At 18.1% G+C, this 27,599-nt stretch overlaps 2 protein-coding genes across 8 annotated transcripts in view; one reads left to right on the forward strand and one right to left on the reverse strand.

The window, feature by feature from the left end:
- The first annotated feature begins 1,558 nt into the window (after nt 1-1,558).
- The window catches only part of LOC552418 (cytochrome P450 6k1), a 30,288-nt gene continuing 4,247 nt past the window's right edge, over nt 1,559-27,599 (forward strand). Inside the window, exons 1-2 of one of the 3 annotated variants that reach the window (XM_016917348.2) lie at nt 1,559-1,656; nt 27,211-27,407. In XM_016917348.2, coding sequence (XP_016772837.1) covers nt 27,224-27,407 — 184 coding nt within the window. In that variant the 5' untranslated portion in view covers nt 1,559-1,656; nt 27,211-27,223. Of the gene's footprint in view, nt 1,657-26,609; nt 26,669-27,210; nt 27,408-27,599 lie in introns of those variants that run through there. The other 2 variants (XM_624792.6, XM_026446468.1) reach the window with 2 other exon arrangements.
- On the reverse strand, nt 14,649-25,467 carry LOC726053 (EH domain-binding protein 1). 5 transcript variants are annotated; one of them, XR_412340.3, is made up of 19 exons: nt 24,933-25,467; nt 24,057-24,264; nt 23,734-23,915; nt 23,439-23,650; nt 23,126-23,261; nt 22,810-23,040; nt 22,421-22,610; nt 20,772-20,938; nt 20,478-20,697; nt 20,093-20,263; nt 18,712-18,792; nt 18,496-18,609; nt 18,067-18,267; nt 16,257-16,406; nt 15,948-16,165; nt 15,648-15,836; nt 15,282-15,398; nt 15,099-15,156; nt 14,649-14,982 (listed from the first exon to the last, which is right to left on the reverse strand). XR_412340.3 is itself a non-coding variant. In XM_016917345.2 (18 exons), the coding sequence occupies exons 1-17, from the start codon at nt 25,034-25,036 to the stop codon at nt 15,317-15,319; spliced, it is 2,856 nt and encodes a 951-aa protein (XP_016772834.1). In that variant the 5' UTR covers nt 25,037-25,467; the 3' UTR covers nt 14,711-15,156; nt 15,282-15,316. The 5 variants fall into 5 exon arrangements, 4 of the variants coding, with proteins under 4 accessions (XP_016772834.1, XP_016772836.1, XP_016772835.1 ...); XM_016917345.2 differs by having other exon boundaries at nt 14,711-15,156; XM_016917347.2 differs by lacking the exon at nt 20,093-20,263 and having other exon boundaries at nt 14,711-15,156.

Here is a 27,599-nt window from a genome sequence, read left to right on the forward strand (position 1 = left end):
ATAAAAATTTACAAGATTGAATTAATTATAATATAACACGTCTATGATGTGTAAATCGTTTATATACTAATAATTTTTCGTATTTTAAAAAATTGAATTTATAACTGATTCTTGATCAAATAAATGTTTAATTATTATATCTGATATTATAAATGATATGTGTTACGAAAATATAAAATACTTGAGATTTTAATATAATTGTTTATAAAATTATAAAATTTCTCGTTTTGCAAATATCTACATATTGTGGATAGATGAAGCACTTTTTATAAGAAAACAATCATTAAAATGTTCAAAAATAATTTGCATTTCACACTTGATGATAAGCTTCTTCTGATCATTTTATAGTCCAGCATTTATTATACACTTTGATAGACTAAACCAAATTTATTTCCAAGAGATTCTTTCTGGAAAAGAAATTCAATTGAAGATCTGCAAGAATATGATCTTTTATTACATTAATTCAATTTATTATTATTATTATTTTTCACACGAATAATAAGTTTTTACAATTATCATTTTAAATGTTATTTGTTAATATTATAAATCATAAATGATAATTAAAATTCATGTGTGATACGAAATATCGCTACAATAATATTACAGAACGAATCATATAACGAGTAAAAGCATGCTTGTGAAAGATAAGGTCTTACAAAACCTTATCTCAGTCGAATAATTCAGTTTTTCTGGATTTAATACTTTACAAGAGATCAGTTTTCTTTTCTAAATTCGACAAATCAACTGATCAATGTGCATTAAAGTGAAGTGAACAACAATAGATGATACATATTTTTATTATTAAGAAATTTTTTAACAAAAATTTCTATAAGATGATTGAATAAATATTGTGCCTTCCAGAGAGGATCTTCGGTGTAACAATCTAAATTGGAATTTTATATCGCTGATTATTATTGAAATATAATATATAATATGATATATTATTGTTCAAATTGTAAATTTCGTATACGTTGTCGTTTTAAGAAAAAATTATATAATTTAATTGTCGATAAATAATTTTTATTATTAAATTTTAGAAAATGTGCATACGTTTCTTTAGTTTGATCAAATTTATGCAAGTTGATGTGTTTTTTTTTTTTTTATTATTCTGAAACACGTCTGTGATAGTGTTGTTTGTGACAATTGAACAATTTTTATGAAAATATTTTTTGATTAAACCAAAAATATGTTGCGAAAATACGACAGAGGAATATGTAACTTTGTATTTACATTGAAAAATGATTGTAGAATAGAAATATATCCTCTAACGTTTCGTAAAATCTCTTTTTCAAGCAAAGCAAATCATTTCATATTTCATTCTTTTAATTTCACAATATTAATTACTTAATTACTTAATTTTCTGTGATTGAGACATGATTCAAGTTCGTGCTGTGCTGAAGCAAGCATGAAAATAAAGATCCAAAAAGATAAACGCAGAGCTTTTCGTGACATGAAAGGAAGAAAACAATATCGTAATCAAGAGAAAAAAATCATGTGCGATAAAACAAGTAGATTTGAATATGAGGTATAAAGTGAGGCCATGTTATTGCATGAAATTTAAAAAAAGTAATTATTTGTACATTGTAATTCCAAGCGTACTCAAGAACTAACAAAGCGATTCTTTTTATTGTAAAGACGATATATCAACAGATCTTGGTAAGAATATTTTCATTGATAAAGCAGCTTTAAATTCTCCGATTAAATAATTATTAGATTAGTTATTAGATTATACAGTTGAAGTGAAAACAGTAAAATAAATAAAAATAGAAAATCTAATAAGAAAGATATCCGCAATGTTTCTTTCACGACATAAAAAACTGAGAATAAAAAAAATATTTTTCCAATGCACAATTCAATTTTTAAGAAATATAAAAGGGACAATTCCTATTGTGCTTTGAGAATATTTTAAATATTTCAACAAGATTAAATTTAGATTACAGGATAATTTTCATGCAAAATTCGCATGAAAATTTTAAAAAGAAAATCCATTTTTTTCATTAATAATACGTTCAAGAATTAGAGTAAGATTTTCTACATTGTGTTTCACATTGAAATCAAATCTTTGATTAAGTTAACATATAATGAGATTAATAATAAAAGAATGCTTCATTCTCATGTATAAATTCTAATTTTATTAATGGAAAAATGAAAAATAAAATTATATCACTTATAGAATTGGTAATAATTAGTGAATTGTGAAATGAAATATTAACAAGTGAATTGAATTTGCTACAAGAATAATATTTAAGAAAATTATATCATCAAAAAATTAATAATAAGTATATTAACAATATAAATTTAATCTGCTACAAAAACAACAATTTTTGAGAAAATTATTATATTATTAAATATAGTTGATATTAACAAGTTAATAAACTTGTTATAAGGAAACTGTTTTAGGATCTTATTAGATGGGGTTGGTAATAATCCAAGCATATTAACAAACAAAAACTTAATACAAGAATAATAATAACATTTGAGGAAACTATTTGAACATTATACCAGATGGGGTTGATAATAATCTAAGCATTTTAATAAGAATTTTACAAAGCATTTGAGAATTTTACTGGATGGAATTGATAATAATCCAAGCATATTGACAACTGAATTCGTTATAAGAACAACAAATGAATTAAACTTGTTTCAAAGACAACAATATTTGAGGATCTTATAAGATATGATTGATAATAATCCAAGCATAAAATATAATTTGATAACTGAATTCGTTGTAAGAACTCATTATAACAACAATAAAAGCTAAGAAAAAAAGATACGTATTAAATAAATTGAAAAATAAAAATTAACATATGTGATATAAAATTTACTACAACTTTATTATCAACGATTATAAAAGATCAGAAATTATATTATCAAGATTATATTAGCTTGTTTTTGGCAGTGAAATACAGCAAAGAAAATGTTAAGAACAAGATTAAGGACATTTATTGATTCTAAATATTTCATATTTAATTTCACATTAATATTAATTTTCTATAATTAAAATTAAATATATAATAAATTTATTATAAAATTAAAATTAAATATATTTGATTCATGTAACGATGAAACGAATATATACTAGAATTCTGTCTATACAAATGTAACTAATACATTGAATACTACTTACACAGACTTTACTAATATAATCATCTACACTATGATTCGTTGTCGCGTCATCAAGTATAGAATAGACAAAGATAATATAATATAGCGATACCGGCTCCACGCTATGCATGGTATATTCTGAGTGAAATTAATTATTGTTCAGTTCAGTTATTCAAGAAATTTTCTATTTACAATACGATCGTCTTGTTTTAAACTACGTTTTAAAATCAATTTGACCAACAGAAGTCGATCAGAATTTTTTCCATTTCTAATGGCCTGGCAATGCTAATAATGATTAGCTAGTAATATAAGCTAGCTAATAACAATATATTTTGATTATTAATTTTTTTTTCACTCATTTTAATTTGAGTAATTGGCCATTGGTTGAAAAATATTACACTTCATCCATAATGAAGTGACAGGGATAACATTCTTGAATATTCTTTTTTTGAACTTTTTTTTGAACATTCTATTTTTTGATTGCCGGTTAGCTAGAACTTCAAATTGCTGATTTTATACATTGATATAAATGTTATTACCATTATTATGGTTTATATCAATTATTATTTGATGTCTGCGACTGTGAAGATAGTATTAATTACGTCTATAGGTAGAATTCAGTAATGAAAGTCTTTATTAAAATCTTGAAAATTAATAAAAATCTGAAATCAAAATTTAGATTTAGAATAAATAATTTAAATTTTATATTTCAGAAGACTATCTAAGAAATTTTAAAATAGTTTATGATAAGAACAATTTACGATAGTGCTTTGCTATTAAAAACAAAATTAAAAAACTGAAACATTTGTTATCTAATCTTTTAAATTGTAGTAAATCACACATAGTTGACTATTTTCATTTATATAATAAAAAAAGTAGCAATCGTCATATAGTGAGAAACACAAAAATATTAAATCGTTCTTGATTATATCATAAATCTTTTCTAAATATAAAATATTTCAAAAAAGAATTTTTTAGAATTAGAGAATATCTTTCCTAATTGTTCCATAGTTGGAATAAAATTTTTATAATGAATGAAAGAAAATTATATAATACATTTCAATATTTCAATGCACATTTCAACGATCTAATTCATTAGATTTCTCAATAAAATATTTGGAAATTGATATCCAAAAAATAGTGTTGTCTTTAAAAGCAAATTGTGGAAAAATGTAAGATGATTGAAGAGATTAGCTTTTATCACTAATTTTTACTGCATAAAACATTTTTCAAAAAAGTAAAACTACATATAAAGCAAGAAAAAAATGGAAAAAAATCTCATAAAAGATTTTAACCATTTATGAGAATTTAAAATTTCAAATGATGATAAAAGATATTTATATTTTTTAAATAAATACATATATATGGATATACATATATGTAAGAATAATCAACTTTACATGACTTGGACGTTCAGTTTCATTATTGTTTATTAACATGAGATTTTCAATGTATAATTAAAAGATCTAGTATGAGTAAAGTTAAAAGATATGATAACAAAATCAGAAATTACGTATAGAATCACAAATATCGTAATCACAAAAAAAATCAAAAGAAAAAAGAAAAATAACAACAACAGAAAACAATTTATTTTTTTAATTTCCTATTCTATACATATAAACAAAAAGAAATAAAGCATTCATATTATAGTGAATATACATATATACATATAAAATATATAAAAATTTCTATTCTAGAAAATTCTATTTCTAGAAATTTAACTGAAATTATTTTTTTTATTATTTAAAGAAATTCTATAAAGGAAGTTTTTTTTATTATTATTTTATGCAAATATTTTGTGTGCATATGATTATAAGTAACCATATACTGAAAAGTTCATAATTATTCAAAATGTCATGGATCAAGAAACAATGCGAATAATCTATCTTTTTAAGGCTTTATATTTCTTCCTATATTCTATATTCAAGTTTTTCATTATAATTTTATTTTACTGTCACAAATCTGCAATAGCTTTTTTCAAAACTAGAATATTTCATAAATCTAGAAAAATTAAGATTAATATCAATATATTTAAAACATGAGAAACATAAAATATATAAAATAGATAAATGATAAATATCATTGATCTATTTAATTATAACTTTTAAGTTCTATTGAATAGATAAATTAAATCCAATAGTGATTAAAGTGATTAATTATTAATTATTATCGATTATGAATAATATTAAGTCAATTTAATATTGATAATTGGAATAATATAATAACTATTTCTTGGTTTTAACATGACACATTTTACAAACTCTTATAAAAAATAAAAAATCTGTTATTATCAAAGAATTATAAATTATAAGAAATCAATTAGCATATGAGTTTTTCAAATACATATATATATATATATATATATATATATATATTTGAAATTAGAAAAATATCAATAAGTCATCAATAAAAATTATAATGAGAAAAAAGAAAGAGCAATATTATTATTCTATTAAATATAAATGATGTTGGACGAAATGAATAAATTTTTGTTTTCTATTTATATTTCTAAATAAAAAATGGATAGTTTGAATTTGAGTTTTTAAAAAAAGAATTTTTCAGGAAATATTCTTGCAATGAAAATAGATATATAATTAACGAGTTATTTATTAAATGATTAAAATTTATGAAAAGGATTTATTCTAATAAAAAAAAATACTGATATTTGATAAACAATTAACCATCTTAAAGATCTTGATATTATCATATTCAAATCTACTTTTTACGCATCATGATCACTTTTTCATGTATATTATATTAAAATATAAATTATTTATTAAATATAGTTCAACGAGTATGAAGAAATTAATGAAATGATATTAAATTAAGATAATATAGAAGTAGAACAATTATTGAAATGGGAATATTTTTAAATAAAAATTTATGAATTTTGATAAAAAATAAGGAATAAATTTCTAAAAAAAAAATTCGCTCAGAAATCAGCGATATAAATATATAAATTCTTCAAATAGACTTAAAATTAGTTAATTTTTCTGAAATATTAAATATAATATAATAATATCATTATTTATAACATACTCATCATGTGCATGTTATAAATAATTCACAAAATTAATTAACAATATTATATAACAATAATATCAACAATTATTATTTAATTGTGCTTATTATGTGATATCTATTCTCGATTAATTATTAATAAATGCCATGAGTTTTGATTGAAAAATAAATTAAAAAATTTTGATTGAAAAAAAGATGTCAAAAAGACAAAAATTTTAATTAAAACATTTTGTTTGCTGAATTTTTGATGAAACAAAGAACAATATGATAGAAAACAGATAGACATGATAAAATGAAGGAATTTGTAATTAAACTATAAGATAATTCATTTTTACATTGAAAAATTAGAAAAAAAAATTATATCCTTTAAAACTACATGCGCAAATTCAAAAATTAAGAAAATAAAATTTAACATAGAAATTTTCGACTTAATTTTTTGAATCATTTTTATATTTTTATATTTCATTAATAAATGAAAAAAATTTAGTGAAAAAATAACAATGAATTTTAATAAGAACATTTTATTTGTTGATGAAACATTCGCAAATATATATAAAAATTAATGGTAAAATAGAAAGCAATAAAAAAAACATGTACTAGTAATAGGAAACATTCGTACTTCGATACGAAGAATAATTTCTGTTGATTTATTCTTCAAAAAATCGAATGATTTTTTTTATTTAAAAAAAAAAACAATTATATTCTTTTTTTATAAACCGTACATGCAGATTCAAAAATTAACAGAGCAAAATTTTCTATAGTGATTTTCCACTTAATATTCTATTATTATGCATTTTAATTGATAAAATAACATAACATAAAGAAATAACAAAACATAAAGAAGATAAAGATATAAATATTAAAAATGATTATTTGAAATGGTATTCAATTCATCGATGTATATTCTATTATGAATATCGAATATAAATCCCTTGGATTTTTTTTTTTTTTGAAAATATTTGAAAAATGAAATATATCCATCAATTAAACTAAACTCAGCTAAATAATTGCAAAAATATACCGAGAGTATATTTTCAGGATTTTTCACAAATATTTTTAACGTAAAAATAATTCACATTTCAGTTCTTTTTTAAATTTATTGAATCAATAAGTGATCATTTGAAAATATATATGACAAAATAAACACATATAAATTTATATTAGAAAAAATATAAACACACAAAATAAAGAATAAAAAGAATTTTCAACGCACAATACAACTTTTATACAAGCAATTTAGCATAATCATGAAAAATATAAATACTATGAAAAATTTCTACTCAAGTATTTCAAGAAATTAATTAACTTAAATTTTAATAAAAGAAGTTAGAATTAAGATGTAAAAATAATTCGTGTTTTCACCATGAAAAAATTTATCAAAGTTGTAATTATTAATATAAATCTTATTATTATCTTATTATCTTATTATTTGTACATAAATTAACAAATACTTATATATTGAAATAATGAAAATGCATTTACTGATATATAAAATTCCAAACTTAAATGATCTATATAATAATTATAGTTTTATTTTGAATTTCTGAATTTAATTTCTAGATCATATGATTATTAAATAATATTTTGGATCTATAATTTTGAAATCAAATATAATTAAAATATATATACATAATAATTAATACATATATTTTGAATTTGGATTTATATAGTAACAGAATAATATTTTGTGATATTTTTTTTAAAATTATAAGAAAAAATATCAATATAAAAATATCAATATTAAAATTTTAATTTCATAATAACAATTAATTCCAATCTGTATCCAATTTTTCTAAATTATTAAAAAATTTTCTAAATTGGCTAAAAAAATATTCAATTATTTGTTAGAAACAATTGCTTGTACATTGCGAGCTGCGATTTTTATCTGTCGAATCTATTAATTATTAGATTAAGATTTTAAGAAACGTATCAATTCATGAACATTTATTATATACTCGTGAAAAGAATAATAAAAAAATATCATTATTGTTTCTCAATATTTTTTATATTATAACAATAATATATAAATTATATTATTTTGCGAAATATTTTCAGTAATATCTTTCATATTTTTAAAAAAGATTATTACTTTGTAGAAAATAATATGTGATCTTATAAATAAATAAATAAAATATTTCAATTTAATATTAAAAATATTGTTAATTAAGAAATAACAAGATAATCGCTTATCTTAATTGTACATTAAACTAATTATATATTGAATAAAACAAAATTTTCATAAATAATAAAAATATAGAAAATCAAAATCAAACATACCTTAGTATCCAAATGTTTGTACGATTGACTATAGTTAAGATTGAAATATGCCAAGATTAGAAATATTATATAATATATTCATATCCTGTTAGATTATCTTATTATAATTCCATAAAATGATATGATAAATATATTATGTTTAGAATTTTATGTTTAATTTCTTAAACTTAAATAACCTCTATTTATAGCAAATAATAAATAAATATTATAGCAGAAAAAAAATTTAATATTAGATTGAATCATTAATAGTTTTACTGTAAAAAAAAATAAATCTTTGAAAACAAAATATAATATATTTACTTTTACTTAGTAAAAAAAAAAAAAAACATACTAATGAAATTAAAAATAAATTAATAATTTTAAAAGTAAAATATTAATTTCACTATTAATAAAAATTATTTTATCGCTTTTTAAATTATTTGCTTTAATAATAATTGTTTAAAAAATCAGATTTATATCATAATAAGATATTCCATTTTACTAAATTTAAATTAATTTCTTAATGCTAAATTGTTTTTCATTTATATAAAACAATAATTTTTTATAACGATATTTTTTTTTTTTATAAATCATAGCAAAACTATATACCATCTTAAATAAATTTCTTCTATTTCGAAAATAAAATCCGTTTCCTTTTCATTTTTCATTGTATTTGTTTTTTTACAAATATATTATTAATAAGAATATTCGTTTTATATTATTATGTATTTGAAGAATATCGCAAACAATGTGATATTCGACGAATGTTTACAGCAATTGCTGCGAATTAAGTGTTATGAATTTGAATAATAAAATGATTTTCACCTTTAAATAAGGTCAGTAAACAAAACAGATTTTTTTTATTAAGTTTTTTACTATACTATTCCAGATCTTTCGATAAATTATAAATCGTTATTCATATAAGTTACAAATATTACATGAAAATAAATTTTGATTTTTCTATTTAATAATTGTTGCATTTTTTTTTTCATTAAATTTATTTTTGTAATCGATATATATACAGAAAGAAAACTTTTTTTAATATACGATTATTTATCAATTACTTATTTAATTACATTATATTAAAATTATATATTACCGAATAATTTTAAAACAAAACATATAGAAATATTTTGTTATTTCATTTTTGAAATATGTTCAATTTACTTACAGTGAAAATGCTTGAATCATATATATTAATATTTCTTCTTGTATTTCATGATTCTATCAATAATGACCAAATTAATTTTAAAAGATTTTTACAAAACAGATTAAATACAAATATATAATCTATAAATATCGATGTAATTTAAATTAATTTAAACTAAATTATCTAACTTAACTTATAGATTGTAAAATTCTATTCATTTCAAAACCGATTAGTCCAAACGTTCACAGAATACTAACCAAATTAAAGTCAAAGACATAAACGGTTGTCCTTTTATATTATATGTTGATTGGTTTTATCGCAAAAAGAAAACGACCAATCAGCATACTTTCAAATCCTTAAGTATCCTTCTTGCGCACGAAAATCGAAAAAAATTGCAATAATGATGACTTTGAGAATTAATAAAGGCAAATTCGCATGTTTTTGCAGATCGATTAATTTTTAATGTTTCATTTTAAATATTGATTTTAATAATTATTGAAAAATAATAAAAATTATTTTAAATACTAACGTCTAACTAACTAAACTAAAAAATAGTTTTTTCATATAAACATAAATAGATATCATGAAATTATACCAGATTATATTAATTTTTATTTGTCATATCTTCAAAAAATTTAGGAAGATTATTAAATTTTCAAATGCAAACCTATATTTTTTATTGCATAATTTTATAATAAAACTATTACAAAATTATAATAATAATATAATAAAACTATTTATTTATATTTTGTATGTAAACTATTTTCGAGACATTAATATTTAAAATTGATGTTGGTGACATTAATTTTAATAGATTATATTTATTATTGCTTTATTAAATTTCATAATAATCTAAAAATAATCACTTATGTTGAAAATTTATATTTTGACTTGTGTGTGAAAAGATACTAATATTATTTTAAAAAGTATTATTTCGTTTACAAATATATATTTTTATACGAATATTTAATCTATCTAAAATTTTTCAAAATTAAATATAATTAATATAAATTAATAACAAGATATTGGTATTACAATTTATTTTTTAATTATATTAACATATTATTTTATTTTTCATATTTTTTCAAAATATTTAAGTTTTATTTATTAAATTAAATAGTAAGTAGTTCATAATTTTAAATTAAGATTGGATAATATTTATCCAATCTTTTATTATATTTTATTATAATTTTATTATTAATTTAATATAATATTAAAAAATACTAGTGTATTTGAATAATACATATTAATATATGAATAATAATTATAATAATAAATAATATATGAATATAATTATAAATTTGTTTGAACATAACAAATTGTTTATTATATTATATTTATAATAAATATAATATTAATAAATTAAATATTCAGATTATCATAGGACTATCATTTAAAACAAAGAAATAAATATTAATTGTTGATTTTAATTTCAAGAACTAAAACTAAAAATGAAATATTTGTACATTATGTAATAAATATAACTTATATATTATTTTAGTTCAATATTATGAAAAGGTCCTAACATTATAAAAATGATTTCTTGTATTTTTTATAGTGCTTTATTTTCTCTATTTATCAATAGCTACTGTGATTTGACATTGACATTTCACATAAAACAATTTACAATTTAGTTAATAAGTTCTTTTTAATATTACATTGGCAAGAATTATCATTGCTTTTATAATTTTAGTATTTTCAATATTAATGAATAAAATGAATTAAATTAACAATCCTATATATTAATAAAGATATGAGAGTATTTTTTTATTAAAAATACAACATATTTGGTCTAAAACTAATTAAACAACGAAAATCGTTAATCGTAATAAAAATATATTGCACTTAATTTATAAAATATATAAATATTAAAAAGAATTTCATAGTACTGTAATTTTATATATTAACATATTTTCATTATTTAATCTTTTTATTTTTAAATAATTTGAGTAATTTAATATAGCTAATTTAGTTAATGTAATCTTGAAAATATATTTATTGATTTAATTAATTTAAGGTTGTTTGAATAATTATTATAAAATAGATTGTAATATTCTAAATTGTAATAACATATACATATAATTATAAGTATATATATACATATATATATGTATATATATATACACACATATAATTGTTAATCCTGTACATAATTCAGCGCTCTCACATACAAATATAAATATTTATATGCTAAAAAATAATAATAAATATTTATAAGTTAAAGATAATAAATCATTACTAAATTAGCCATTAGAAATCAGACACAATTTAAATATTATATATATTATAATAATATATTCAATCAATTAACATTAATTTAATAGTTACAGCAAAACAAACAAAAATTTAGCATAGGTACATTTTAATATTGCAACTTGATACTTCTAATTACATTTTGTATTTAAATATTTATCCTCTCAATTACCAAAAATATTGAAAAATTTTCAATTACTTTAAAATAGTAAACTTTTATTATATACAATAACATTCATCATATTAGGATTGAAAAACATATAAAAGTTAACAAAAATTTATAACTTATTTAAATTTTTTCTTATTAATTTTAAATGTCATTTCTGAAATTAAATTTATCTATTTTGCACAACATATTAATATCGAAAATAAAATTCAATGGACTTCGCTCCTAAACGAAATATATGGAACATGAAATATTTTCTACTTTATATGTGCATATTTAATGAAAGCATTTTTTTTTATGCATTTGATGATTGATTATGGCAGTTACATTCAATATGATATGCCTGCACCAATTCCATTATATTATACTAAATTTTATTAGATAGAATTTTTTTATTTTTTAAAGCAATTGTTTAATGCTTTATGAGTATTAATTTTATATATGTTTACATTATATTTTTAAAATAAAAATAAATTTTATTTTGCACAAAAATATGAATATAATATAGAAATGCTACAGATTTCTTTCTTAGTGATAGTATTAGCTAAAGAAATTTTGTTATAAAATTAACTAAATAAATCCATTTTTTACTATAAGATACATTATTAATAGCATACTAAATAAAATATTAAGTTCTGAAAAAAATATTTTATATAACTGGAATAAATTTTCTTCAAAATACAATAGAACTCCATCTATATGAATCTGTTATAGGAATAAACATATAATCAGCTGTTCATATAATAGGAGTCTAATTCTTTCTATCAGCTTTCTATAATTTTTTTTCTAATTAATTTTTTCTAATTAAGGAAGTCATGTTTATAAAAAGAATTCATAAATATTTATGAACAAAGGAATTCTTTAAAATATATAATAATATATCAAATATTATAAAAATAATTTTGTAATTACAATAATCTTCTATTATTTTATAAATAATTTTTAACTTATTTTATATTATAAATATAATTTATATTTTTAATTATTATTTAAAGTTTTTTTTTAATTATTATATAAAGTCATTCATATAAGTGGAATGATGCTTGGCGATAATTCGTATAAAGAATTTAACTAAAGTTTAAATAATCAGACTTATCTATAATATTGTTCATATAAATGGAGTTATATAGATTATGTCCTATTAGAGTTGAAAATAGAAATTCTTATTAAGAAACAAAATGAAATGATAGTAAATGCTGCATATTTTTCGATTATTTTATATATTTTTATATGAATAAAAATTTAAAAATATAATAAGGGATTTTTTTTAAATAGCATTTTATTATATTTCAGGTATATTAATCAATTTGTATTTTTCCATCATTTAGAAATTATTAAGTTATTTATATTCTAAAACTATTAATTTGAAATATTATTTTAATTTTATTTATTATTTCTGTATATATAAAATTTAATATTATGCCATTATAATGTTTATAAACATAAATCAATTGGAAATATTGAAATATAAAATGTATTAATTATTAAATAGATAAATTTGTATATTTTATTATTGAATATTTTATAAGATAATAATTTTCCACAGTACTAATATGTTAATATATAAAAATAATTTAATATATTTAAAATAGAAATAATTTTAAAACTAATAGATTTAGAACACAAATATCTTAGTCTATTTGTAATCAAAATTAAAATATAAAAAAAAAAGTTAATACATTTTCAAGTTCTATTGATTCACATAATTTTTAAAAACTATATATAAATATAATTTTTAAATTATCATAACATAGTTATTATATATAAAATTTCAATGTTAATTTCCAGATATTTTAATTATTATTTTTGTACAATATTGTTTCTTAATTATTTTTTTGAATATTTATTTATAATTTCTTTTTATCACATATATGTTATGCGATTGTTTAGGCTAAAAAATATATTATAAATTATATATATCACGTCATTAATTTTGAATATACTAATATTTTTTTCTAAACAATAATTTCAAATTTCATTAAAAATAAAAATAAAATTGCATTTTTCAAATGTACATAGAATATATTTTTCTAAATAATGAAGCAATATAGAAAAATGCAGCGTCTAATAACATTTTATTTTGTAATATTTTTTATATTATTTTAAGAGTTTATCTTTTTTTAGTTATGTATGAGATATATGAGCATATAAAATACATTGTTAAAAGTAAACATTATATAATGAAAGATATAAATAAATGCAATATGCATATTAATTGTTCTATTTTTTATGTTAAATTTCTAATTAAATTATTAATTTCACATTTAATTTTGAGTTAATATTCTATTGAGCAATAATTATATAAGATAATACATATTATATAATTTAATTCATTATACTTTTAAAGAAAGAAATATGTAATAATATTTTATATATTCATAAATTTGTAAAATTGATTAGGCCTCATATATTAATAAACTTATAACTTAATAATCTATGATATTTTATGCATAATTACATATATAATGTTACTAAAAAAATGGCAAATATTTTATAGATAAATAAACAATAATTTTTATATAAAAAATTAAGATATTTATATGGCACAAAATAAACATAATCTATGAGTATCATAGATCATAAAATATAATTCATTAAAATTTTTCATCAAATTTCCCAATTTTAATATCATTTCTAAACTATTCATATAGTGACTAATTTCTTTTTCTTTTATAAGTGATTTATATACTTTTATACATAATTTTTCAAGTGATTTATGTAATATATAATACTAAATTGCAGACAATGTGATATATGTAGCAACATTTTTTTTTTTTATACATTCTTCTGTAATTTATATTAAGATTCGAGCACCTTATTTGAATTGAGAAGTTCCTACATAATATATTTTTCTATTGCTTTTTTAATGAGATATAATTATAAGTGAATGAATTATAATTGAAATTGATTTTTAGCAACATATTCTTTTTACAACTTTCATATTTCACAATAGACTTCAATGAATTTGTGTATTTCTTCGACGGACCATTTTGAACTTAGATCTACTACGGGAAGTAGTATTCTGTTGATGCTGTACTTAATAATGAATATGTATAAATATAAAACACTGGTTGTACAATTTATATATAGTTCATAGTATAAAATAAGTTTCTAAATATTATTGTTTTATATAATTCTTGATTTTACCTTTAAAAAAAATTTTATTATGTTTTCTTTGGCAACCCCACAGCAAAATGAATTATGCCTATAATTATTTTGAATTAAAAATTATTTAATTGAATAATTTTTGTTGCTTAAAAAATTGAATTTTATTTTTAATTTTTTTCATTAAAAAAATTATAATTAAAATTATTAATTTGCAATACTTACTTGTCATTTCTGACCAACAAAAAAAGATTATACTTTTATTGTATAGTACAATTTTTATTTCGTTGAGCTAAACCAGCTCTAGATAAATTACGTTCTATTTCATCATCATCTTCGATACTGAAATATAATAAAAAATAAATAAATACAATCTGATATTTATAGAAAATAATAAATATAAAACGAATTCTTTCTTTTTTATTTATCTTCAGAAAAGCAAATATTTAATGAATTATTATTTTTAATATTTATTGATTTATAATACTTACTTAAAAATAATTTCTCTAATAAATCAATATTAATATGATATAAGTGATTAAAATAAATAAAATATATTAAATTAAATATAAATTAATAATTGATACTTACGCTCTTTCTTGTGTATCAAGATGATGAACTAATTCATCTCTCTTATTTACTATTGAAACTAACTCCTCTAAAAGTAAATTTTCTCGCATTTTTTGTTCAGGAGTTTTTCTCCATTCTTCTACTGCTAATATACTTCTCAACTCTCGATTCAATAATTCAAACCGTCGTTCTAGATCGTCTTCTTTTTCTCTGAAATGTATTAAAACCAATAAAAGATTTGATAAAAAAGATATTTAAATTATATTTGACATAATTAATTAAATAATTAATAATTAAGTAAATAAATAAGAATTTTCTTACAATATATTCAATTGCATTTGTCTTCTTAATAATGCATTTTTTTTATTAACAAGTGTAAACCAAAGAGACATTAATCTTTCTGTTTCATCTTCATTATCACTTTCCATTGCAGCTCGAAGTTGTTTCTCAAGTTTACCAGCTTGAATATCTATTTGAGTTTGTTCTCTTTCTAATGCTTCTAATTCATTTTGAATATAAGATGACATATCTTTTCCAAACTAAATACAAAATAATTGCATTGAAATATTTAATTTAATTAAAGTATTCAAAGTACAATTGAATATTTAAATAAATTAGTTTAAAACATACCCCTCTAAGCGTATATGAAGTACTATCTGGGCTAGTTTTATCTGGAGAAATTCTTTCTATTATTTTAGAAAATGAGAATAAAGGAGAACCTGTTTTTTTTTCTCCATCTATTACATTTGGAGTTCCTAGAGTATTTCCATTGTATTCAGACTGAAATATTTATTGTATATTATAAATATATATTTTAATATAAAATATATATTTCAATATAAAAAAAAAACATTAAAATTTAAATCATTTAATATTAAATATATACATGATGTAAAATGTTATTTATTTAAATTTAATTATTCTGAAAAATTATTAAAGATATAGATGTATGATGATAATTGATAAACTCTTGTATATAAATTTGAATGAAAAAATTTTGATTGATTTTTAATATATAATATATATTATCATAAATATATATTATATAATTATAATATATATTATATAAATATATTATATAATATATATTATATATAATACAATTAATACTATTTCTTAAAAACAATAAGTATTTTTTTTTAATATTATATCTTTTTTATAATATAATATAACAAATTATCAATTAGAATAAAATAAATAAAATAAAACTAAATATTATTTTTTACATATTAATGATGTAGAAGTTTTGAGAAAGTATAAATATTATTTAATAAAATAAATATTTATAATGCATTTTAAAAGGCTTCTATTTCAACTTATAAAATATAATTTTCCAAGTTTCTAAAAATGTAATTTTATTATTATTTAAATTTTATTATAAATTCAGTTTTGAATAATTTTTTGTTGTTATTATAATGTTGAATATTAATAGATTAATTGCATTTTAAAATTAAACAAAATTTTCAAGTTATATATGAAATTATATATATATCAAAATTTTGTTATTTCGTTAAGGCATTCAAAATAAAAAAATTATTTAATTTCAAATGAAACTGATCAAGCTATATAATATATATCAATATAATATTTGCATTATTTAATATTTATATAATATTATTTATAATGTTTAACATATAATTATATTTATTGAATATGAAAATATTAATTTTTTGAATTAAATTATCATAATTGCTAATCATCAATATTATGAATAAATTTTATGAAATTTGCATGAAAACATTGATCTTTTGATTTCTTTTAAATAGATTATTGATGATGATACAAAAGCAACTTCTTAATATATTTAACAATATATTTAACAATAAATAACTTTTTCTAATATTTAAACTACTATTCAGATAATTTCAACTTTGATTATTGAAATTTAATTGTTTATATCAATATTAGCAATTACATTGAATGTGAAGAATTATGTTTTAATTCATTTCTATTAAAAAATAAAACATAGTAAAAATTGCAATTACATCTAAAATATAAGTCAAAATTTGAAATTTATGAGAGCAATGCTAAACTATAGATAGAATATAATTATATGTATACATAGAACAAAAATATATTTTTCTCATCAGTTGAAAATAAACTTTCTTTTCATTATATTCTACATAAACAACAAGTTTCTATTTTTTTCTATTATCAATTATTTATTTTGAATATTGATATTAATAAATAAATAAATATATATATATATACACAATATATTTATATATTTATTATTTTATATTTAAATTATCTGACTTATGAATATTTAAAAATATAAACATAGATTCAATAATAAAGTAATCTGATCAGAAAAATTATAAAAAACGGTAGTAAAATATATTATTATTATTATTACATATTTATCTAATAATTTTTCATTCATATTTTTATAATTTTTTAAATACGAAAATATTAAATTTATAAAAAAGTAATCACTAACCTTTGTACTAAATTTATCACCCGGAGTAGACGGTGTAATACTTCGTCTTGGACTATTATTTTGATCATCTATTGAACGTCTATCACTATTATTGTCATCATTAATTTGATTTGAAGTAATGTTCACACCCATTTTCACTTCTGCTATTAAACGTCTTGCTCTTTCACGTAATTGTTGCTGTCTTTCATCATCATTTTGACTCTAATAAATTATAAAATAAAAACTATATAATTATATATAATATAATATATATCTATATAATTAAAATCTATATAAATTATAAAATAAAATATTTTTTAATTCAAACACAATCTTATTATAAATAATAAGAATTACAAATAATGAATATATGTAAAGATATGACAATAAATGAATGTATATAACTATTTTATACAAAATCATAACACAAAAAAAAAAAAAAAACAAAACCTCAATAGGACAAGCAGCAGTAGAAATAAGACCAGTTGACTTTGTATGATTCCTAGCCTGTTCTAATAGTTGTCTGGCACGTTGTCTTAATTCGTCATGTCGACTGACTAATGGCTAATGTAAAAAAAAGAAAGGAGAGAAAGAGAAAAAAAAGAAAAATAGTAAATTAGTTAAGATACTACAAACAGAATTGACAAATATGAACAAAGTAATTACATTTTGACAACGTTGTTCTCCTTGTGGTGATATTGTCTGATATTCAGTACGATTTCCTCTGTCACTTATATTGATTGAATCCTGTAAAATGATGCATTTATTAAAGTTATAATTATTATAATTATTAAAATAATAAAAATTTATTTAAAAAAAGTTAAAATATTTAAAAATTAAAACAAAAAAAAAACATAAATCTTATAAATCTCATAAATCACATAAATCACATTTATATTAATCAATGAATATTTTTATGCAAGCATTTTTCATATTTCAACAAATTTTATTTAATATTTGAATAAAATTATTCTAATATCTTTCATTTGATGAAAATAAATCATTGCAAATTTTTTATATTACAATTATAATTATATTTATAAAAACAAACATTATAATTTTTTATATAATAAATAAAATGCATCATATCATCATTCAAAATATAAATATGTATAACTAATTTTTTCCTTAATTTTAATTATTAATTTCATTAATTTTATATGAAATTATAATTATTTAAATTATAGTTTTTTAAAATGGTTAAAAATAGAAAAAATATCGTAATACAAATAATTTTTTTTTAATTTAAATAATTTCAAATATGATGAAATAAATGATTCCTTTTATGATCTCAAAGATTTTAATCTATTTTATTTTATTATATGAAATGATATATCTTTTTCATATAGATCATAGTTATATTTATAAAGCTTTAAGTAAAAAAGTAACTTTTAAGTAATAGAGATAGAAAAGCATATAAAATAAGATTTTCAATATATATTTGTGAATGTATAATTTTTGAGTTTATTATATTAATTAAATAAATTTATTCTTTTATATATTCACAAATATATAAAATATTTTCAGATATAAAATAAAAAAAATGTGAATCTTTTTATTGGATACGACCGAAAAAATTCTGAACAAATGCAAAATATAAATTCAGATAAAAACCTCAAAATTGTAATTCTCTATTTTTTAATTTTTTTCTTATCTTTCATTTTTTCTTTTCTTTTCATTTTAAATAAAATAATCTCACGTAATTTAAAAAAAAATTAATCTTAAAATTTTTAAATATATCGATCTTTTAAATAATTTTAAATATAGTATTTAAAATTATAATCTGAAACTATTTTATAAAAAACAGCTTTATAAAATTATTTTCATTTTTAATCATTTTTATATTTCTATCTTTAATTATAAAACTTGATATTATTATACAGAATATAAAATATAGTATATATAAAAAAAAATAATTCAATATATAAAATATATTGAATAAATATAATTCAATATATATTAATGCATAAAATAGATAATATAAAATCAATAGACAATTATATAAAACAATATATAATGTATAAACAGATATTTTAAATATACTGACATTATTAATTGGCGTTTCTGATTTATTAATCGAAATTGATTGAGACCATTTTTCGTCAATTATTTGAATATTTTCTTCTTCTTCATCAGATCCAAAAGGATCTGTTAATTGTCGACGAGTCATTAATATAGGTCGTTGCTGTGTTTGCGATATTCTTGGTGGAGATTTACTCTGTATATGTAATTGAATTTCAATCAATATATTTTTTATTGTTAAGTAAAAAAAATAATAATTTATAATTTTATAATTTATAAAATTATAATTTTAAATATTATAACATAATATAATATTATAGTATTAATATTATAGATATAATATTAATATTATAAATATAATATTATAACATTATTATAAAAATTATTTATATAAAAATCTATTTATGTACCTTTTCTCTAGACAAATATTTTTCTTTCGTTGGTGATAATACTTTCTCTAAAATACTTTTTGAACTAGCTAATATAATATCTTTAACATCTTTAACACTTGATGGTGACTTATCTTTGCATTGATCATGATCCTGATTTTCTATGTTCAAACTTAAATGTAATTTATTTTTTAAAGCATCAATATTAACATCTTCTTTCTTATTATCAAATGGATTTGATCTAAAGAAATATAATATTGTATCTTTATTATTATTTTTATTTTCTGAAAATAATTAAAAATACAATAAACATACCGTCTGTTATTATCACTTTTATTATTTTTATGATCCATTTGATCTTTTTTGCGCAAATTAATTATTTCCTGACCAAATAATTGCACACTTACATCTGAATTATTGTCTGTATTAAATCTGCCAATCATATAAGATGATTCATCTGTTGTTTTACCTATTTGATGTACCTGAAGACATAATAAATAACACATTACATAATAATACATTATATAAAACAAATAAAAAATTACAAATTATATAAATTCATTTTTATCTAATAAACATGTTTCTCTCTGTACATGTAATTATATATGATTCAATGAAATTGTTAAATAATTACAAATATTTAAAAAAAATATTAAAAATATACAAAAATATTGATATGATGTATATTTATATATATAAGAACTTGTGAATTTAAAAAAAAATAACAAATGTATATATTTGTCATTCTATGTATATTAATCCATTAACAATAAAAACAAAATTATATTTTTTAATTTTTTTATACAAAATGTCTATGTAGTATATTTTATATTTTATATTTTATATAAGATTTATATTTAGCTAAATATAATAAGATTTGGTTACAATAGGTATTTTAAATATATTTTATTATTATTCATTAAGATATTTAAGAGGAAATAAATAATATATATAAAATACTAATCAAGTAGGGATCTATAAATAATGAGATTTTGTGTTTGGATCGAATTATAATTTATAATTTTTAAATATTTATTAAAAAATCAGAGATATAAAAAAATATAAAAAAATAATGAATAAATATATGGTATTTTTCATATTTTTCAATTTTTATTTTTTTAATATTTATTTTTCAAAAAAGATTTTTTTTCGAAAAATTAATATAATAGATTGATGAGAATTAAAATACTTTTAAAATCAGAAGTAAAAATTTTTTATATTTCTAATTATTGATTGAATCTAAAATTGATTAAACTTGATTCAATTTAAAATTTATGTATCAATATCATAAAAACTTTTGAGAATGATCTGATTAATTTCAGTTTTGAATATTCAAAACCATACACATCTAACATAACATTCTAAATCTATTTTCAATCTGATTTCAAAAAAAATTCCCAATTCGATTTGAATTCGAAATCTTGAGTTTTTAATCTTGAGATTTATATCCCTTATAATAATATTTTAGTTTTAAGATAAATTCAATAAAATAAATCATATTTTGATTGTTCTTAAATTTAATTAGTTAAAAATTTTTAAACTTTTAATTACAAATCTTTTTATTACATTTTATTATATTTTTTATTATATTAATTATATATCAATTAAATATATATAAATAAAATTATTTTTTTACTTTATAATTATAATATATAATATTATAATTTATTTAAACAAAAAAAATATAGATAATGACATAGATAAAATTTTATTATAATATACTTTGTATTGAATTTTAATGGATGAAGTAAGTAAAAAATTTAAGGAGAAATTCTAGAGATTTACAAAAGAAATATAAAAATTGATAAAAATGATCCTTTTTCTATCTAATTTTCTCAAGCATTATATATATCTACATAAATTATCTATATCTATGTAAATAATTATACCTTCCAATTTTTTTAATAATTGTAAGATAATAATATAAAAATATAAAATATTTTTAAAAAATATAAATCTGTTACCTCTAATTCGTGACCAGTAAAATGTGCTCTCAATTGATACAAGTAAGTCATCACAGCTAATTTATCAGGTACAGTCAATATATCCATATCTGCTGGTTCTATTACTCTAGGTATCCCAAGAGCTTCTCCAGCATCAAATGCTTTTTTACAATTACCCTTTACATCATGAGGCAATAACGAATCAATGTCTCTGCAAATTATCATTTAATCATTATATCAAATATTTACCATTTTATTTATGTTAAAAATATTTAAAAATAAAATATAATTTTAGGTTAATTTTAAACATTTGTGAAAAAAAAAATAATTATTTTTAATATCATTATCATGATAATATAATTTTTGAATCATATCTTAAAAATTTTAAATATGTTTATTTATGTACATACATAAGATCTGATCTAAAATGATGTATGATTGCACAAAATGCCATTCCATTTCTCCAAGATGTTGTAAGATTAGTGACTTTCACTCCAGAATAATCTTTAGTTACTTCTTTACACCATTCTAATAAATCCTGACCTGGAGTAATTTCTTTTAATCTAGGAATATTGGCATCATTCTTTTTTAATTCTAATGGTTGCAATGGTAATCTTATCAATGTATGCTCAATATTTTTACTGCAATAAATATTTATTAAAGATATTAAATTTATTTTTTTTTAGCATAATTAATATTAATTTTTCTAAACATTTCTTAATATACTTGTTTTCAACAGCAATAGTATCCTTTAAAGGTGATTTTTCTTTAAAGGAATCACCGATGCCTGACAAACTAACATCACGGATGATATGATCGCTATCATTTACAGGAGTGGTATCATCTTTTGATAAACTTGCCACTGTGGAATATACAATATGATTATGAAATATATATTGATATATTATTATATTGATATATTATATATTGATATATATATTGATATATTATATGTAAATAAATAAATAAATAAATACATACATAAATATATTAAAAATAAATATAAAAATAAATTTTTGAATATAATTATTGAACACACCACTTATTGGAGTACTAGGTAATTCACTTTCAGTAAGACTACTTGTCATTAGATCAAGTTGAGCAGAGATATCTAAAATTTCATCAAGGTTTTTTCCAGATACTTCTTCAACATCTTCTGGTATATCTTCATTATCGAAATCATCTAAAGGTGCAATATCACTATTGTTGTTAACTGACATTAAGCTAGCCATACTCTGCATATCTTCATCCCTGATTAAAAATTATAAATTTGAAAAAAAAAATATTAAATTTGATTAGTAATATGTTTCAAATATTTAAAAATATTTTCTTACGTTGCTTTGCCTTCTCTTAAAAAGACACAAGATAAAGTACATTCTAATGTAGCATTAACAATTTTTTTTGATGTAGGTTTTAAATCCAATTTAAGTTGTTGTTGACTAGATTCTAAAGTAGCATACTTTTTCATGTTTATGTTTGTAGCAGCTACATGTCGTCTTTTACCAGTAGATGAAACCTATATATATAATTAATATTATAGGTTTATAAATTTATATATATTAATTATATATAATTAATATTTAATATATTAATATATTAATTTATATTTTCTATAATAATATTTATAATATAAATGTTTATATTTATTTTTTCTTACATCTTCAATTACAAATGTCCAATCTTTATCTTCTAATTCATGAGTTCTTGGATCTTTAAACAAAGTTACTGAAACTGTATGATTATCAGGAACAGCCCAACTAATGACACCTTTTAATGGATCACTTAAACTGGGTTCCCAATCTAATGGTTCTGAACTAACTCTTCTACTACGTCTTGTCCATACAACACTTAGTTTGTTTGGCTTCCTATATAATGTTAGAAAATAACTTTTATATATATAGCATGAATTAGTTTCTAATAATATTTATATTCACTGTATTATATTCATAATAATATCACAATGTATTATATATAAATATCTTATAAGATAAAACTATAACTAATAATATGTATTATATATTTAAAAATAAGTGAATGAATTTTCTTTTTATATAATTTTTTTATCAATCTTATAATCAAATATAAATACTAATTTATACCAATTGCATACTTTAAATTTTTATATTATATTACAATATATCTTATTATATCATTTTATATGAATGAAAAATTATATATGTATAATACATAATGTATGTGTGTATATATATATATATATACATACATATACACATATATATGTTTGTGTCAAATCAATGACAAAATGTCATTCTTTATTTTACAAATGGGACGTAATACTATTTTTTTTTTACATAAGTTTTTGAATATATATAAAATTTTAAATAATATATAAATTTAAAAATTTTAAATAATACATAAATAGCATTTGATATAATAATATTATGATATATATGTTCTTTATAATATGTTATATCATGTTATAAAATGTATTTGACATTTATTAGAAATGACTTATTTATAAGAAATATTAAATTAAACTTTTTATATTTTAAAAAAAATTCATAATACTCACCATTTTGTTGTCGTTTGTAAAGTAACTTCATGATATGATACAGTAAATTGAAATTTTGCGGCTCTCTTGTTTACCCGTTGTAATCGTTTCCAAACAGAACTCATTTTTTATTAAATTAATTTTTCAATGATTTTTGTATTTTTTTTTTTTTTTTTTTGAATTTATAATTATTTACATACGTGCCTAACGTGACACATCATTTTTGATAAAATTATAGAAATTAAAAAATCAGTTACTTACGAACAGTGCAAAGAAAATATTTTTTTTATTTTAGGTTATTGAAATATTAAGGTTGTAAAATTCCTTAATCATTCATGTATTTGACATTTTTACTAGTATAATATGAACAAAAATATATATTTCTCGATTCATGAATTCACCAATTTTTTAATTTATTACATATTCCATTATCATTTTTATAGCAATAATATTATTTATGGACAAAACAATATACATTTATAGATTAAAAAACTTTGATTAAAAAAAAACTACAATCACGAGATTAAAAACTTCTCCAATCAACTAGATCTTTGACGAAACCTTTTCAACTTATTGATCTTATATTACATATTTCTATGATAGGAAACTCGATTGAACATCATTGAACAAAGAAATTTAATAATTTTAAAGTTTGTATAATTATTTTTAAAAATCTATTTTTTTTATAAATTCTTGTAAATATTTAATTGTTTATTAAACATTTGTAAAAACAATAATTACAATTATTACATAAAATAAAAAGTAGAAACTTATTTTATATATATATTTAATATTAATCACATACACATTATAATACATACATATTAATTATTAATTATGTAATATATAATAAAGAAAATTTTATTAAACTAAATTTTATAATTTATGTTTTAATATAATTAGAAAACATAGAGGGTATTACTATTGACTTAATGCGTCAAAATACAACTAAAACATTTCCTCTAGTATTCATATATTTCATGAATTTACGCGCGCTTCTTTGTTTAAAATCAAATTTCAAAATCTAATGTTTTTTAATAATCTTTTGAATTTAATAAAATATATATTTTACAAATTAAATAGAAAAAAATCTATTTTATTAAGTTTTATTAAAAATAATTTTATTAATTAAATTTATGTAAAATTTATGTAAAATGATAATTTTATTAAAAAATTCATATTTAAAAATTATTAAGAAATAAATAAAATTTTCCTTTAAAAATATTATTGGTTTTATTAAGGTTAAAATGTTAAAAGTAATATCTACTTATTAATTGATTAATCATGCAATTTAATTACATCATGCTATCTAATGTTATCTAATAATAATGTATCTGTACAATGTATCTATATGTACAATATGTTTCTATATATTTATCATGCATTATTCATGCAATAATAATTATAGTAAAAAATAGAATATTATCTTATGCAATAAATATCATACAAAAACAAAGATTTACTTCAGTTTAGAATTTTTATAGCTGAAGTGAAGAAGACTTCAAACGAGACGAACGATTTAAAAATTATTTAAATTCTTAATTTTTGAAAATAATTTATACAAAATTATTTATATTTATTAATTATTATTCTTGTATTTATAATATATTAATATATATTAATATATTAATATATTTTTAATATATTAATAAATTAATAATAATATATTTTGTAATAGTAATATATTTTAGTTTTTTATTATATTTTATAATTTGATATAAAAAATTTTTAAATAAGGTATTTCAAAGATATTCAAGGTGATTGAAATTATTATTCTATTACATTTAAAATATTTAGAATTTTCCGTAATATAATTGCTAGGAAATGATTCTATAAAAAAAAAATTAATTAAAAATGTCGAAAAAAATTTTTTCATTTTAGACTTTATTTTCGACTAAAATAAATTTGAAAAATTTAATAAACAATTTAATAAACAAATTAAATTCGAATGAAGTACCAATAGATTATTCTACATATGAAAATAAGTAGAAGTATAGAATAAAATTTTATATCTTATAATTTTATATTTAATTTTTTTTTTTTCAAAAAATTGAATTTATATACAATCAAAACAATTATATTTATATACAATCAAAATCATATAATTAGCGAATTTTTAGATTAAATTTCCCTGAAAATTAATTTTTAAATAGGATAAATTTATTCTATTATTTTGACATATTATATGTAAAAAATGTAACTATGTGAAAATATAGAATATAATATAATATAGAATAAACATATATCATATATGTAATTAATATAAAAAATTTAAATTTAAAATCTCTTTTTATGATAGATAATTAGACATCATGTTTTTAACTACGTGGTTAATACCGGATATTATTGCTGTTGCAAGTCTTATCACTGTTGGATTGTATTTTTATTATAAACTATATCTTTTTAAATTTTGGCACAAAAAAGGAATATTTTATGTTAAACCTAGTTTTCCAACTGGAAATATAATGCCAATTATAAATGGTAAATTATCATTAGGTAAGAATATATTATTTAAAAATTTATTTTATTTTATTTTATTTAAAAATTATATAAATCATTTTATTTTTAAATAATAATTTGAAGAAAATTCTTATATAAATTTTTCTTAAATGTATATATATATATAAGAAATGTCATGATTTTTTAAAATTATTAATAACTATTAATTATATGTATTGCAATTTATCA

Source organism: Apis mellifera, linkage group LG2, assembly GCF_003254395.2.
Source record: "Apis mellifera strain DH4 linkage group LG2, Amel_HAv3.1, whole genome shotgun sequence".
NCBI classification, from domain to species: Eukaryota; Metazoa; Arthropoda; class Insecta; order Hymenoptera; family Apidae; genus Apis; species Apis mellifera.